At 43.4% G+C, this 15351-nt stretch overlaps 1 protein-coding gene across 1 annotated transcript in view; it reads left to right on the top strand.

Annotated features, from left to right (window-relative positions):
- Positions 1–15351, top strand: part of aff3 (AF4/FMR2 family, member 3) — a 147150-nt gene that overhangs the window by 92319 nt on the left and 39480 nt on the right. The window contains exons 8-10 of the mRNA XM_078221940.1: positions 8352–8487; positions 8674–8741; positions 8855–8991. Of these exons, the coding sequence (XP_078078066.1) occupies positions 8352–8487; positions 8674–8741; positions 8855–8991 (341 nt within the window). The remainder of the gene's footprint in view (positions 1–8351; positions 8488–8673; positions 8742–8854; positions 8992–15351) is intronic.

The raw sequence follows: 15351 nt of genomic DNA, 5'->3' as shown, positions 1-15351 counted from the left end.
GGAGGCACCGAAGAGGACTTGGGGGACACTGATAAGTGCAACTCAGGGCTGGGGGTGGGGATCCCACAATCACCATAGTGGGGGGGGGAGGGGTTCACAGGGGTCACTTGCAGCCTTACCTTCCCTTCATTTCAGGTTGCCTCTTATTTTAAAGGGGTTGTGAAGGCTGCAGTTCCTGTTTTTGCTTCTTGGATTCCTGTCCATATCGCAGCTGAGGAAGTGCCCTTCCTTAGTGGGGCCAGGCTAGAAGGTGGGAGGGCTTGAAAACAAGTGGCTAAGCACTGGGGATGACGAGAATTATCCGGGTGGGGTCCCATAAGAGGCTGAGATGTCATGGCGCAGTAGGGGACTCAGGAATGGGCTGCGTTTCCCTTCATCTGGCCTAAAGAACCTCGCACTCGGGGGAGGATGACTGCAGCATAATTGGTACTCAAGCAGCAGTGTGAAGGCAAAGGGGAGAGGCTGCCCGGAAGGCCAAAACCAATTATCAGGGGTGGATCCACCCGATGTATCCTGCTGGAGTTGACAGGGACCAATGTGGAGGTAAGGCTATAGCGTCCGAGTAGAGGGTGTGAGGGATGGAGTTGAGGCAACAACTGAGTGTGCTGCCATTGGGTGGTAGTCCCAGATGAATTGAGGGAGGAGGGTCAGAACTCTCTCACAAACTCTTAAGAACATAAGAACATAAGAAATAGGAGCAGGAGTAGGCCATCTAGCCCCTCGAGTCTGCCCCGCCATTCAATAAGATCATGGCTGATCTGACGTGGATCAGTACCACTTACCCGCCTGATCCCCATAACCCTTAATTCCCTTACCGATCAGGAATCCATCCATCCGCGCTTTAAACATATTCAGCGAGGTAGCCTCCACCACCTCAGTGGGCAGAGAATTCCAGAGATTCACCACCCTCTGGGAGAAGAAGTTCCTCCTCAACTCTGTCTTAAACCGACCCCCCTTTATTTTGAGGCTGTGTCCTCTAGTTTTAACTTCCTTACTAAGTGGAAAGAATCTCTCCGCCTCCACCCTATCCAGCCCCCGCATTATCTTATAAGTCTCCATAAGATCCCCCCTCATCCTTCTAAACTCCAACGAGTACAAACCCAATCTCCTCAGCCTCTCCTCATAATCCAAACCCCTCATCTCCGGTATCAACCTGGTGAACCTTCTCTGCACTCCCTCCAATGCCAATATATCCTTCCTCATATAAGGGGACCAATACTGCACACAGTATTCCAGCTGCGGCCTCACCAATGCCCTGTACAGGTGCATCAAGACATCCCTGCTTTTATATTCTATCCCCCTCGCAATATAGGCCAACATCCCATTTGCCTTCTTGATCACCTGTTGTACCTGCAGACTGGGCTTTTGCGTCTCATGCACAAGGACCCCCAGGTCCCTTTGCACGGTAGCATGTTTTAATTTGTTTCCATTGAGATAGTAATCCCATTTGTTATTATTTCCTCCAAAGTGTATAACCTCGCATTTATCAACGTTATACTCCATTTGCCATATCCTCGCCCACTCACTCAGCCTGTCCAAATCTCTCTGCAGATCTTCTCCGTCCTCCACACGATTCACTTTTCCACTTATCTTTGTGTCATCTGCAAACTTCGTTACCCTACACTCCGTCCCCTCCTCCAGATCATCTATATAAATGGTAAACAGTTGCGGCCCGAGTACCGATCCCTGCGGCACGCCACTAGTTACCTTCCTCCAACCGGAAAAACACCCATTTATTCCGACTCTTTGCTTCCTGTCGGATAGCCAGTCCCCAATCCACTTTAACACACTACCCCCTTAACTCACTGTAAGGCTGTGTCTGTCCCGAAGGACGGTGCACCGCCTCTGCTAGACCCCGTAAGGGCTTGCACCACATAAAATGGGAGGACACCCACTGCCCATGGTCCTTAAGCTCAAAGCCGCTCTGAATTTCTATGTGAGTGGCTCATTCCAGGGTAGCACGGATGACCTGTGTGGCATCTCTCAGTCAGCCAGACACAAATGTATTCGGGAGGTTAGAGATGCCCTTTATGCGAGGGCACACATGTATATCAACTTGGACTGGGACCAGGTGAGCCAAGACGGCAGAGCCATGGGCTTCACCACCTTTGCAGGCTTGTCCCAGGTGCAAGATTTGATTGACTGTAGCCACATGGTCCTGCACACTCCAGGGTGCCACACGTCACCATTCATGAACCACAACGGATACTCACCGCTCAATGTGCAGCTTGTTTGTGATCACATGATGCCCTTTATGTAGGTGTGTGCCCGTGTTCCAGGGAGCGTCCATGACAGCTACACCTTGGGGCGCTCTCAGATCCCAGTTATCTTTGAGGGAGAGCAGAAGCTGCAGGGATGGCTCCTCAGGGACAGGAGATACCCACTCAGGAGATGATGCCAGTGAGGAGGACACAAACACCAGTGGAGACTCGTTACAATGGGGCTTACGCTGCAATGCGCGTGCTGGTCGAGCAGGCAATTGGCCTGCTGAAGATACGGTTCTGGTGCCTGGATCAGTCAGGGGGTACCCTACAGAGGGTCTCTCACATTATTGTAGTTTGCTATGCTCTCCACAACTTGGCGCTGCAGAGGGAAAAGCATCTGGACCTAGAGGAGATGGAGGAGATGAAAGAACACCACATTTTCTTGGATGAGGAGGTTATCAAGGAGGGCGGTGAGGGTGACCACACAGAGGAAGAGGCAGAAGAAGCCCAGGCAGCGGTCAGAACCCAACTGAGCCGACGTGTTATGGATGTCCTCAGAGCGTCTCGCTTTGGGGTCGAGCAAAACTAGAAGTGACTAGCTCTCCCGCCACAGGGACTGATATCTAACCAGTTATGTGTTGTCAGCAGTATGCTCCCATGCTGTTGCCAGTGTCATGGGCAGGGCACTGAAGCTATTGTCCGGACTCTTAGGGAGAATGATAATGACTTGCATTGAGGACAGAGCGATGCTCCTCTCATCCTGAGTGATATGCTCACTGCTGACAGAGAGCTTAACGCATCCTACCATCAAATGAGCTTTATCATAGGGCTCATAAGCACGGGATGCACAGTGTCAGCTACTAAAGGCCTCACCCACGTCAGGAGTGTGGTGTTCACATATATCTTACAGCCGAGGTGGGCAGCCTGGCAGCACCTTGACAGCCCTTGGCCGCATGATCTGTAGAGAACACTGTTAGACATGCGAGAGGTGAGGTTTGATGGAGGGGGCTGGGGGTTGGGGAATAGGCTCTCGGGGAAGGCGGGGGGGCTTGTCAGCAGCAGCGCCTCCTTACTGCATCATCGGTGTGGGAAGGACTTAGCACTGCCGTTCTCACACTCCACACGGATGAGGCACCGGGTGAGTGCGGTAGTTCCCTAAGCTTGGTGGCATGAACAGACAGAGTGGAGGCTTTGTGGGGAACAAAGTGAAATTTAATGACAAACATTCAATACAAAATGGTGACCTATCTACACTCGTGCTTATGTTCACCCCTGCCTCCTGTGCCCATAAAGTTTTTTTAATCTTCCTCATCCTCACACTCCATCTTGCTGTATCCCCAGGATCCACAACTGAGGTTGAGGCGGCCTGCTGTCATCCAAAACCCTTTTGCCTGAGATGAACTTGGCAGGTGTCCCCTGGGAGGCAGGAACTTTAGGGTCAGGTCTGCTTATGGGCAGCACAGATATTTGACTGCTTCCCTCCATGGTGTCAGGGGCTGGAAGTGTGTTGCTCACAGGCAGGTGGGTGTCAGATGGGCTGGAGATGCCCAGGATTCCCTGGCTGGAGGGCCCAGCTGTACTATGCTGATCCTCCTCCCTTTGGGATTCTGGGGGCCCCTGTGCTCCTTCATGGGTTGGAGGGGCAGCTGGAGTGAGATCCAGAAGCACTGTCCTCCTCTGGCAAATTCATGGATTCCCACCAGTGCCTGCACCATGCAGTCAAAGCCTTGCACCATGGAGTTCACTTGTTCAGACATGGAGGGGGGGGGGGGGGGGTTGGGGGGGGGGTGGGCCTGGTGGCTGTTGTTGGCAAAAGCCAAGGTGGCTGAGTGAGTCAAAGGTTTGGGGGTACAAAGGGTGTGTGAGGGGGTCCAGTGTGAGATTGGGGATGGTTCACTTACCCTAGCTGAGTGAAGAACTTGACTCACCTTCTTTCGACACTGCTGCTCTGTCCTCTTCTGCAGTGCGCTTGCACTGACCAGGGTTGCCACTGCATCCCAGACAGGGGTGGTCATCCTGCAGGAAGGTTATCTCCTGGAGCAGGGATAGAATGTGTCCCACCTCTGCTCCACTCCATTCAGCATTCTGGTGAGGGCCTCCTCCAAAAAGCGCAGTGCTGCCTTCTTGGTTGCCATCCCTGCAGTCATTGTGGAAGCAGTGCTGGGGAGCCATTTATATGGAGCTCCCCAGTGCCTGCAGCAGTTCAGTGGTCGTGGGGCAGGCAAATCAGATGGAACACGCTGCAAGTGATACTCATGGGATTAAAAAATTATTACTAATAATGCATAAGATTCGACCCAAAAACATGTTGGCATCGTTGGCGGGAAACTCAGTTTCTCACCCTAGAACCAACACTGCCAATTTTTGGTAAGATTTTGTCCTATGTCTGCAAGCATGGGCTAGTTGCATAAAGTCAATATTTTACCTGTTGCAAACAGCGAAGGGACATACTGTTTGATATGATTCACATCAGTCATTGGCACATAGCACCCACATACCTGGCATTTCCTCTCTTTCCCCTCCACTCCTTCCCCTTCCCCTCTTCCACTGAACTGATTCCACATCGTCTCCTTCCCCATCCCCCTCCCTTCTCTTTCTCCTCCCTTCACCACCTGTAGATCTCCATCATGGAATTAAGAGGCAAAGGTCGGCATCCAGGCCTAGAGCAAGGCCAGTGTCCTGGCCCAGAATGAGGCCGGCGCCTGGCCCAGAATCAGGCTGGCGTCCTGACCAGGAGCGAGGCCGGCATTCAGGCCCAGAGTGAGGCCGGCATCCAGGCCCAGAGTGAGGCCGGCATCCTATTGCATGTTGTAATGCGATAACTTCCCGCAAGCTGCAGAGACAGTCATCAGTCATTTTCACAAGGGAAAATCGGCCACCGTAACTTCGGTGTAAATCTCAGACAGGATAAGTGGGGTTTTTGCCACATTTCCACTGAAGTTACAGCAGCCATTCAGGAGAACTTCCAAGAAATTTCCTGGTCAATATATTATTTGAAGTCTGGCAGTATTTTTCAGATGTGCATCGTGAATTATTTTCCATTTCCATTTACTTTGTAAATTATTCCTTTATAGAACTGGTCAATTTCAGTTTTATTGCAATTAGCGGCTCTGTACAAGCATGCGGGTGGAACAAGAACCACATTTATATGACTGTTGTTAGAACTGAAGGAGAAAATAGAGTGACCAAATTAAGTTAGTCAGTAACAGAAAACCTCATTTAATCAAGTTTTCTACAGTTAGGTTATATTGTAACATGCCTTTAAGGGATCACAGCACCAATCACTCAAAGCAGATTGGATAAACATGTTGTAGATTCATTTATTAATTCTAGGCACATGTGAACAGATATACATGAACAGAAAGCTTGAAAACATCTGTGGAGTTGCATATGTGTGCTTTGCTGAAAGCAAAAATGAAACTAAAACTTAATTACATGACTTACTTCCTTCTAGTGATGCCATGTTGCAATCCCTTCCCTTTAAGGCATTTTACAGTAGGTTGCAGACCAATTCAGTGCATTCTATAACTGCACTGGAATTATTATCAGTTTGGCAATATGGTGATTCATTGCAAAGTCTTCACTGGTTCTTCACGACTTAAAATTAACTTTGAAATTATTATTATTTGCTTAAAGTAAGGAAAAGGCAGAAATCAGCATAATTGTCTTGGTCAATTTCTATCTTAAATGGGCGACACGGTTTGGTACTGCTACGTTCAAATTTTCTTATACGTTAATATTGTTGTAAGGGGTAGAGAATAGACTGGTGAAAGTGAAGAATAAATTCATCCACCTGTAGCTCAAACAGACATGAGATATAGAACCTGGAATGCTGAGGAGTACTTAGAAGGGAATTTAGAAATGATTTTTCCTCATTCGTTGCAGCAATACTTCCCTCAATCCTGATGAAGGAAGTAATTAATCACTGGAACACTGAAAGGGAATTTTCTATAGTCAGCATAGGCTGACTCCTATGTTTGTCCTGTATTTATCTGAATACCTAAAATTATTGCAGTCCCAGCTCTGTTGACAACTCAGAGCAAGTGAAATTACATGTGTTCTTTGTTTGAGAGCCCAGATTTAGTCTGGGCCAATTTGTGCAGGTATATTCAGAGTGCTGAGCTTCAAGAAGCATTGGAATTGATGTAATTGAACAAAAGATTATTTCTATAATTTTAACTGCTTCATGTTTTCTATAATTCTTTTTGTCTTTCTCCCCTTTCCAGGAGGCCTTGCCTTCCACTAGGATTTTGTGGAAGCCAAGCAGTCTCCATGACCTCAATCACAAAGCCATTCTTTATATGGAAATCAGACAAAATGTTGACAGGATATTCTACAGTCAGAGGCAATATAGACTAGTCAGCTTGAAATACCCACACAGAGGGGCATGCCAATAATCAAGAGCAGGAGCATTGGTTGATTTTCCTCCTTTGCCCAGTTAATCTGAGGCCAGTTGTAGTGTCACAACCTCCACACATATAAAATGGTTATTGCGACACAGTCCAAGAGTCAAGTCCCATATCTCTGGTTCAAATCACTCAGGGTTATTTGCCATTATTAACTGAACCCATGGTAGGAGCTGCTTTAATGGCTGCAACAGGCTTGGTCTATAGATCATTGAAAGGCTAACAGAATGGGCAGACAAGTGGCAGATTGAATTTAACACAGGAAAGTATGAAGTGATGCATTTTGGTAGAAGAGATAGGGAGAGATAATATAGACTTAATGGCAAGATTTGAAAGAGTGTGGAGGCACAGAGGTACCTGGGGGTGTATGCACATTGATCTTTGAAAGTGACAGGACATATTGAGAGATTGGTTAGCAAAGCATGTGGGATCTTGGGCTTTATAAATAGAGGCACTGAGTACAAAAGCAGGGAAGTTATGCTGAACCCTTATAAAGCTTTGGTTAGGCTCCAAATAGGATATTGCATCCAGTTCTAATCACCACACTTAAGAGAAGATGTGAAAGTCTTTGAGAGGGTGCAGAGGAGATTTGACAGAATAATTCCTAGGATGGGGGGTTTTAGTTACAGGGTTAGATTGAAGAAGCTGGTTGTTCTCATTGAAGGAAAGGAGATTAAGGGAGATGTAAAAGATTATCACAGGCTTAGCTGTGGTAGAGAAAGAAAAGCTGTTTCCATTAACTGATGGTACAAGGACTAGGGCTCATGGATTTAAGATTTTGGGCAAGAGATGGGAGGAAGAATTTTTTTACACAGTGAGGGGTAATGACCTAGAACTCGCTAACTGTGAGGGTGGTAGAAGTGGAAATATCAATGATTTCAAAAGGAAATTGGATGAGAACTTGAAGGCAATAAACTTGTAGGGCTACTGGGATCATGTGGGGGAGTAAGAATGACTGGCTTACTCTGGAGGAAGCCTAAATGGACACAGTGGACTGAATGGTCTCCTTCTGTGCTGTAAATGACTGAGAATTATGTGAAGGACAGTTTGTGCTGTTTTGAGGAAGCAAGATAATACTATGCTAATTTTAAAAAATGTATTTTTTCCATTCCAGTTCCGTCCCATTTTCTTACTTTGCAGACTAGTCTATTTATAATCATAAGCCATTTTCCACCAGCTAGGAGGATGGAGCAGTACAGTTTCTTCTTTAATATCTACCAATGTTAAACCACATATGCGCAATCCAAATGCTGGTTGCCAGCATTTTCCTGTGTATTAAGTGATTCATTCCCGTTCAAGGCTAATGCCACTGATTTATTCTGTGACTCATTCCTTCTGGAGACTTGCCGGTTCTGATTCACAGCTGTCAGAGATTCTGCCAGTACTGAATACTGTACTCAAATTCACCTTTTGTGCAGTGCAGTTAATAATTATGTTTTGTGGATAATAATATTGGAAGACACATGGAACCAAACTTACAGAAATCACTAACATTGTTGGCAATAGCCTCTTTGATCCACAAAGCAATTTTACAGTGAATCAAATGAGCTGTCACTATTCAATGAAATTACTGTTCTGCAGCATGTGACTAGCTACTAATTAGCACATTGTAGCTGTGGTCTGTCATATTGTCCAAACCTTTATAAACAGCTTTTGTGAAGAATATTATTAACATGTTCTTCATTCTGATCTATTTTGCAATAGACTGTACTATAACTATTTTGCTGTATTTATGATGCAGAAAGGGCTCCACATTAACTCAGAAAGCAATCACCTTTGCAATAATCTGTCAAATCAGCCACCTCAAGCAAGTTTATGGTCATCAGCATCAAAGGGGCAAAAGGATTTCCGGAGAGCTAGGCTTGTATTTGATGAAAAGTGAGTAAGGCACTTTGAAAAAGTTACATTTTAATTAAATGTTAAGTTAAGCACTACTAAAAATGGTAATCAATACTCTATGGAATGTGTAACCTCCAGCAATTTTCAGTTAATTTCTATCATTCTTGTACTGAATCTACCTCGAAAACATTCACCACTTTTGGAACTTTTTGATTTATGTTTGCACAGGCAACACAATGCTGACTACTACTTGCAAGAAGCAAAGAAAAAGAAGCACAAAGCTGATGCTGTGGTAAATGTGGTTTTGTATTATGATTTGAACCTATTAACGTTTTGGAATATTATACATTTTAAGATATCTTCATGAATAAACTTCAAAGTTGAGTCTATTTTTGTTTGATTTAGGTGGAAAAGTTTGGAAAGGCAGTGAATTATATAGATGCAGCATTATCCTTTATTGAGTGTGGCAATGCTATGGAGCATGGGCCCCTTGAAGCCAAGTCTCCATACATGATGTATTCTGAAACAGTGGAACTTATCAGGTATGTTAAAAATTAAAAGATCATTGATTGCAGAAAATGGATAATAGTATATATAGTTGATATAAAGATTTACCTAAGACAATTAAGTGCAATAAAACAGTGCACTGACATGGGTGAGCAAGGATCTTGACCCAGAAATTCCTGAGAATGGCTGTTTGGAGTGGCTGAAGGTCAATTTACTGGAGGAAGTGTCATTTATATATTGCAGGAAGGTAGTCACAGCATTAATGGGACACCAGCCTTGGATACAGTAAATAATGTTTGTGTTGTCGCTAAGTGGACCAGCAATCCTGGCCCAACATGTTTATAATGTTTTTGATGTTGCCACTTTCTAATTAGGCCAATTTCTGTGGTTGATTGCTTTCAGGAAACCAACCTTTAAATTCTCCTTAAGGAACTTTGCATTAGCCAAGTTTCAGAAGCCAAGTAGTGTTATGTATAAATAATGGATATATGTAACTTAACTTATTTTCCTCATTTGCATAACATTATAAAATGCCTGCCTAAATGTAGTCATGATGTGGAGATGCCGGCGTTGGACTGGGGTAAACACAGTAAGAAGTTTAACAACACCAGGTTAAAGTCCAACAGGTTTATTTGGTAGCAAAAGCCACACGTGTGGCTTTTGCTACCAAATAAACCTGTTGGACTTTAACCTGGTGTTGTTAAACTTCTTACTGTGCCTAAATGTAGACATGGATATCATGAGTCCAATTTTCTTCAGATTGAATTTCTGATTGTCTAAATTCGAGCTCTATTTGCCTAGACAATAGCACTTTTCAACCTACATGTGTCTGCTGTTTGAGGACCTAATATGCCAGCCTTCCAAAACTGAAAGTATAGTTGGGATATGAAAATGACACATTAGTCCAGTAGAGATTATAATTGCGACATTGGACCAAGGTATATTTTGGGGAAAATTTAAGTGAGTTTTACCCTACCATTGCTATGCATTCTCAACTTGCTTGATACTGACACTGTGTGAAATAGGAAATGATTTCACTCTTCAATGCTAATATCCTTCATCTTGATAAACCTATTTTTAAAGATCTTTTTTAGTTGTAGGAATGTAACAATACAAGCATTAGAAAAAGCCATTCGTTTTTTTAAGAGTTTACTTTACAGCAAGCACTCACAGGGACTGGATTGCAAGAAATCACAAGCATTAATTTCAGTGGCAGAAAATTGCAGGATGTGTACATTTCGTTTCCCATGGTGCACTCTCTGTGAGTTCCACTTCCTGCTTGAAGTGCAGGGATGTGGAATCCGTCTTCATATGTGTAATTCATAGAGTTGATTTTCCAAGTCTTTCCACACCACAAGTTATCTTTGGAATGACATAAGTGTAAATGCAGATGTTTTGTAGCACAGTACATCACTGTGTGTGATAAGCTGGAAACTCCAACTTCATGCTTAGATGTTTGAGTAAAGCTTAAGATATTGTAGACAATCTCTAAGAGTTTATCAAATAGTTAACACACATGGTGTTAGAACTAATATAGTAACTTTTAAAGGTCCCATTGCATATCACAGCAAACAAAATTTTGGAAACGTGGCAACATTTGAAACAACGCTTGCAATAGTAACTATCATACAAGTCATAGAATCCCTACTGTCCAGAAGGAGGCCATTTGGACCATCGAGTCTACAGCGACTGTCCGACAGAGCCCAGGCCATATTCCCATAACCCCACGTATTTACCCCACTAATCCCCCTAACCTACACACCTCAGGACACTAAGAGGCAATTTAGCATGGCCAATCCACGTAATCTGCACATTTTGGGATTGTGCGAGGAAACCAGAGCACCCGGAGGAAACCCATGCAGGCACAGGGAGAACGTGCAAACTTCACACAGTCATCCAAGGCTGGAAACGAAACTGGGTCCCTAGCACTGTGTGGAGCAGTGCTAACCACTGTGGCACTGTGCTACCAATCAAAATAGACAAACTGCATACCAGAGCTTTAATATATGAATTACCTGAGAAAGCAACTGAGGTGTAAATTACATTTACCTATGCAAAGAAGAGGGTAAATGAAATATGAAACTATTAATGTCCAAACTTGAGTAATATTTCATACTTCAGAAGAATCTTATATATGAAAGAAATGCTTTTAATTCTGTGTTCAGGCTCAAAAATGTACATCATAGGCTTACTAATGAAACAAAGGGATAGAATTTCTATAGAAGTTCCCGGTTAACACCTTAAAATTGGTGGAAGATCAGCGCAAATCCAAGGGAATAAGGCATTTATACAATTTCCTGACGTTTCTACTGGTCTTCTGCTGAAGTTATAATAAGAGATTGGAGAATCTTGTCATATAGCACAAATCCTGTCAGTGTGGTTCCCTCATTGAAAACATTGCAGTCATTAAAGATGATCAAGTAGAGTTAAAGAGACCGGCCGATGCTTGTACAGCAGCAGAAGTCAACAAAACATAGTTAAAGAACCTATGTAATACTGTCAGTCCTATAAATAATGCAAATAGAGCAGAGATGTTACTTTGCACAATGAGGGAAAAAGATCTGTAACTGTTCAACAAATCATGCCAATTACTGTGGTAATTTGCATAAAGGAAAAAAAACTGCCCAGTGTGTGGCCAAATGTCTGTGCAACATGAAAAATAAAACCATGTTGTTAAAGTGCACAAAGCCAAAGCAAAAATGTGCTGATCAGATAAACAAAAGCATCCTGAAAGAAAGTTCACATAATGAACAAGCAACGTGAGATAGAGTGAGAATGATTTGTTCTGTGGATGAGATTCAGACTGAAGATAATGTTGAGTAAACAGGTCAACCTCAAGATTAATAGCAGACCATCAACTGGTAATTTTAAATTAGACACAGGAGCTCAATTTATTACAATGTCACAGTCAGTTTATAGAGTTTCAGTACAAAACTGAGCAAGTCGAACCTAAGGTGCTGATCTACTCTGGCCAACACATCAAGCCATAGGAAAATATGATGTGGTATGTGGATACAAAAACAAATACCAAAGACTAAATTTCTAAACCCTGGAAAAACAAGTAGACCACAAGTATTCTACAATTTAGGATTGATAAAAATAGTTGATATAGACACTAACAATAAATGCAGTGTTAGAGAGGTTCGTTAATGTATGTACTGGCTTAGAATTCATAGCAAGAAAGCACAGCATATTATTACAGATAATTCAGACATCCAGCAGAGAAAATGCCCATTGAAATCTGCGAAAATACTTAATGAGCTGGATAGAATAGAGAAACCTGAAGCAATAAAATTAAAGAACCAAGCCTGTTGATCGGCAGTATGACAACAGCAATTAAACTAAACATTGAACAAGCATGAATATATCTCAACCTGGAGTTTTGATACTGAGATCAGTAGTTCAGTTGCAGAATTTCCCAGCTCATTGCACCCGCTTTGGCAGAAAGACCCCCAAATGAACCAATCTATGCTGTGGGAGGGCAGGTGTTGGAAAGAGTCAGGCCCACGTTCCGAGAAGCAGATTGGAGGCAGTCACTAGGGCAGCTGAGTGCCAAGGCAGGCTGGTTAAAAGGTTTGCATTTGTTCTCTGTGACCAATTACATTTTAGGCCTTTCAGCCCTTACCTCATCAACCTCTATCAACCCCCCATGCCACCTCCATGCACCCATGCCAACTCAATGGGTAGGATTTTCTGGCCTTGCCCGCTGCCAAGATCTTCTGGTCCTTCTAAAGTCAATGGACTTTGGCTGCCTCACCGCAGCAGCCACAGTGGGACCTACCCTGCTGGGACCTAAAAATCCCAGCCAATGCCAACTAATGTTCCCACCCAATGCTAATGGTCTCTCATGTCCTCCATGCCAACTCATGGACCTTCCATATTAACTCATGGACCTTCCATGCCCATAAACCCAATATACAAAAAGTACAGAACCAATTAATCCTATAGTAACAATGGCATATATGAAGCAGTTTAGGAAAAATACCTATTCATAATCCTTTAAAAAAACAAGTGTTCCGATAACCCTACAAAAGTGACAATCAAATGAAAGGTCACAAACCCTAGATTACTTTGAACGAATGTAAGTTATTCTGTGTGATAGTCTTATTTAGGGAAGAAACAAATAGAAACATGGACAAAGGCAGGGAAAAGTCCAGCAACAAGTAAGGAAGCACAAGAATAATTATATGTTCAAAGTTCAAGAAGTCAGTAACTTAAAACACAGAATCCCAGCAAAAACACAGTTTAAAATACCGATGTGAAACTGATGACAAAGATACTCAAACAATGATGGTTGATATCTTGTTTCCTGAATTTGAAAGCAACAATTGTTGAACTGTTGAGGGCGATTATCCCAGTCCGTTGTGCTGCTCGGTAGCGCAGTGGGCTGGGAGACATCAGCGGTGGCCGCTTCACGGGATTCCCGATGGGCAGCCAGGCTTCCGCATGTCTCCCAGCCTAAGAGTTTCAGTGCCAACCGATTCGCGCTGAAAATCAGCATGGTGGCCATTTACATGCGTTACCATACCTTTGTTAGAATGTAACTCAGTGGTTCCCAAAGGGTGCGGCGCACCACACTGGTGCAGCGAGAGAGGATGGCAAGTGTGGCGGGGAGATTCAAGGACAATCATAGAAACATTTAAACATGGATAGATATTTTTCCAAAGTGAGAGCAAGAGCATCAAGTGATGCTGAGGACAATCCCAGTCCACATTGTGATCCAGAATCGCCGTTCAAAGAAGAGACGTTTAATTCTACACCAGTAGCAGGCCCAAGCAAACCTCCAAAAAAGAAAGTTTGTCGACAATATATGGATAACTATCTGAGTCTCGGTTTCACATGGACTGGAGATGAAAACGTACCTCGGCTATGTGTTTGATCTGTGGTGAGAAGCTTTCCAATTCCAATATGGTCCCAAGCAAGATGAAAAGACATCTGTTGTCAAAACATGGAAATCTGGCAAACAAGGATGTTCAATATTTTGAAAGGCTTTTGGAACAGCAGAAATGCCAATGATCATATTTCGAAAAACGAATGACAGTCTCAGATAAGACGCAGATTGTATCTTACCAAGTGGCTGAATTGATTGCTCAACAGACAAAACCACATACAATAGCTGAAAAATTGATTCAGCCTGCCTGCAGCTTGATTGTGAAAACTTTGTTTGGTGATGATGCTGAGCGAGAAATTATGGAAATTCCTTTGTCTGATAATACAATTCACAGAAGAATAGTTGATGTCAGCTAATATTGAGAAGCATGTTTCCGAAAGTATGAAGAATTCTAAATTTGCCATTCAAGTTGATGAATCGACCAACATTAGTGGAAAAGCACAGTTGCTTGCCTATATCAGATTCATTCACAATGACGAAATAATCACACAGTTTCTATTTTGCAAGGAACTTGAAAAACATACCGGAGGACAAAGATATTTTCCAAACCTTGTCTGAGTATTTGGAAAAAGTTGAGATTTCATGGGATTCTTTTATTGGAATTTGTACGGATGGAGTGCCATGTATGAAAGGGAATGTGAGAGGCTTGGCGGCACTTATTAAACAGAAAAATCCAGATGTAATATCAACTCACTGTTTTTTACACAGAGAAGCATTAATCACCAAGACCCTTGTAGCTGATTTGAAGTTGGTTCTAGATCAGACTGTGCGCATTGTGAACTTCATCAAAGCAAAACCACTAAAGGCGCGGTTATTTGCTCAACTCTGCAAAGACATGGAATCAAAACATCAATGCCTAATTCTGCACACGGAGGTTCGCTGGATGTCCCGCAGAAAAGTTTTAAATCGGGTGTTGGAACTGAAGAATGAATTAAGAGAATTTTTGGAACAAAAAGGGAACCCATTGTACCACCAACTGGATGACAATGATTGGTGTGCAAAGCTGGCATATTTGGCCGATATCTTTTCCTGGTTGAATGTGCTCAATGCCAGTATGCAAGGCCACGATGACAATATCCTCACAACTCCAGACAAACTAACTGCATTCAAAACAAAGCTTCAGCTCTGGCTCGGAAGAGCGATGCAACATAACCTCGAAATGTTCTCACTCGTAAAACGTTTTAAAACAAGCAATGAATTGTACGGTCTCATACAGGAACATCTTGCAACACTGGTAGAAAAGATTGATCATTACTTCCCATCGTTGTCTGCAGAAAAATTCGACTGGGTTAGAGACCCCTTTGCGAATTCCAGCTGTTCAGGTCTGACATTGGATGAGGAGGAGGAAATGGCCTGCATTTCGATTGATCGCGCCTTGAAAATGAAACACGGGAGTATGCCACTGGACTCTTTTTGGATATACAACCAGAAACAGTATCCACGCATCTCTTCAAGAGCATTAGCTATTCTTCTACAGTTCTCCACGACATATTGTTGTGAACAG

The sequence above is a fragment of the Mustelus asterias genome, chromosome 10, assembly GCF_964213995.1.
Source record: "Mustelus asterias chromosome 10, sMusAst1.hap1.1, whole genome shotgun sequence".
In the NCBI taxonomy this organism is placed as follows: domain Eukaryota; kingdom Metazoa; phylum Chordata; class Chondrichthyes; order Carcharhiniformes; family Triakidae; genus Mustelus; species Mustelus asterias.
Note: the sequence above shows the minus strand (reverse complement) of the source record. Positions and strands in the feature narration are given on the sequence as shown.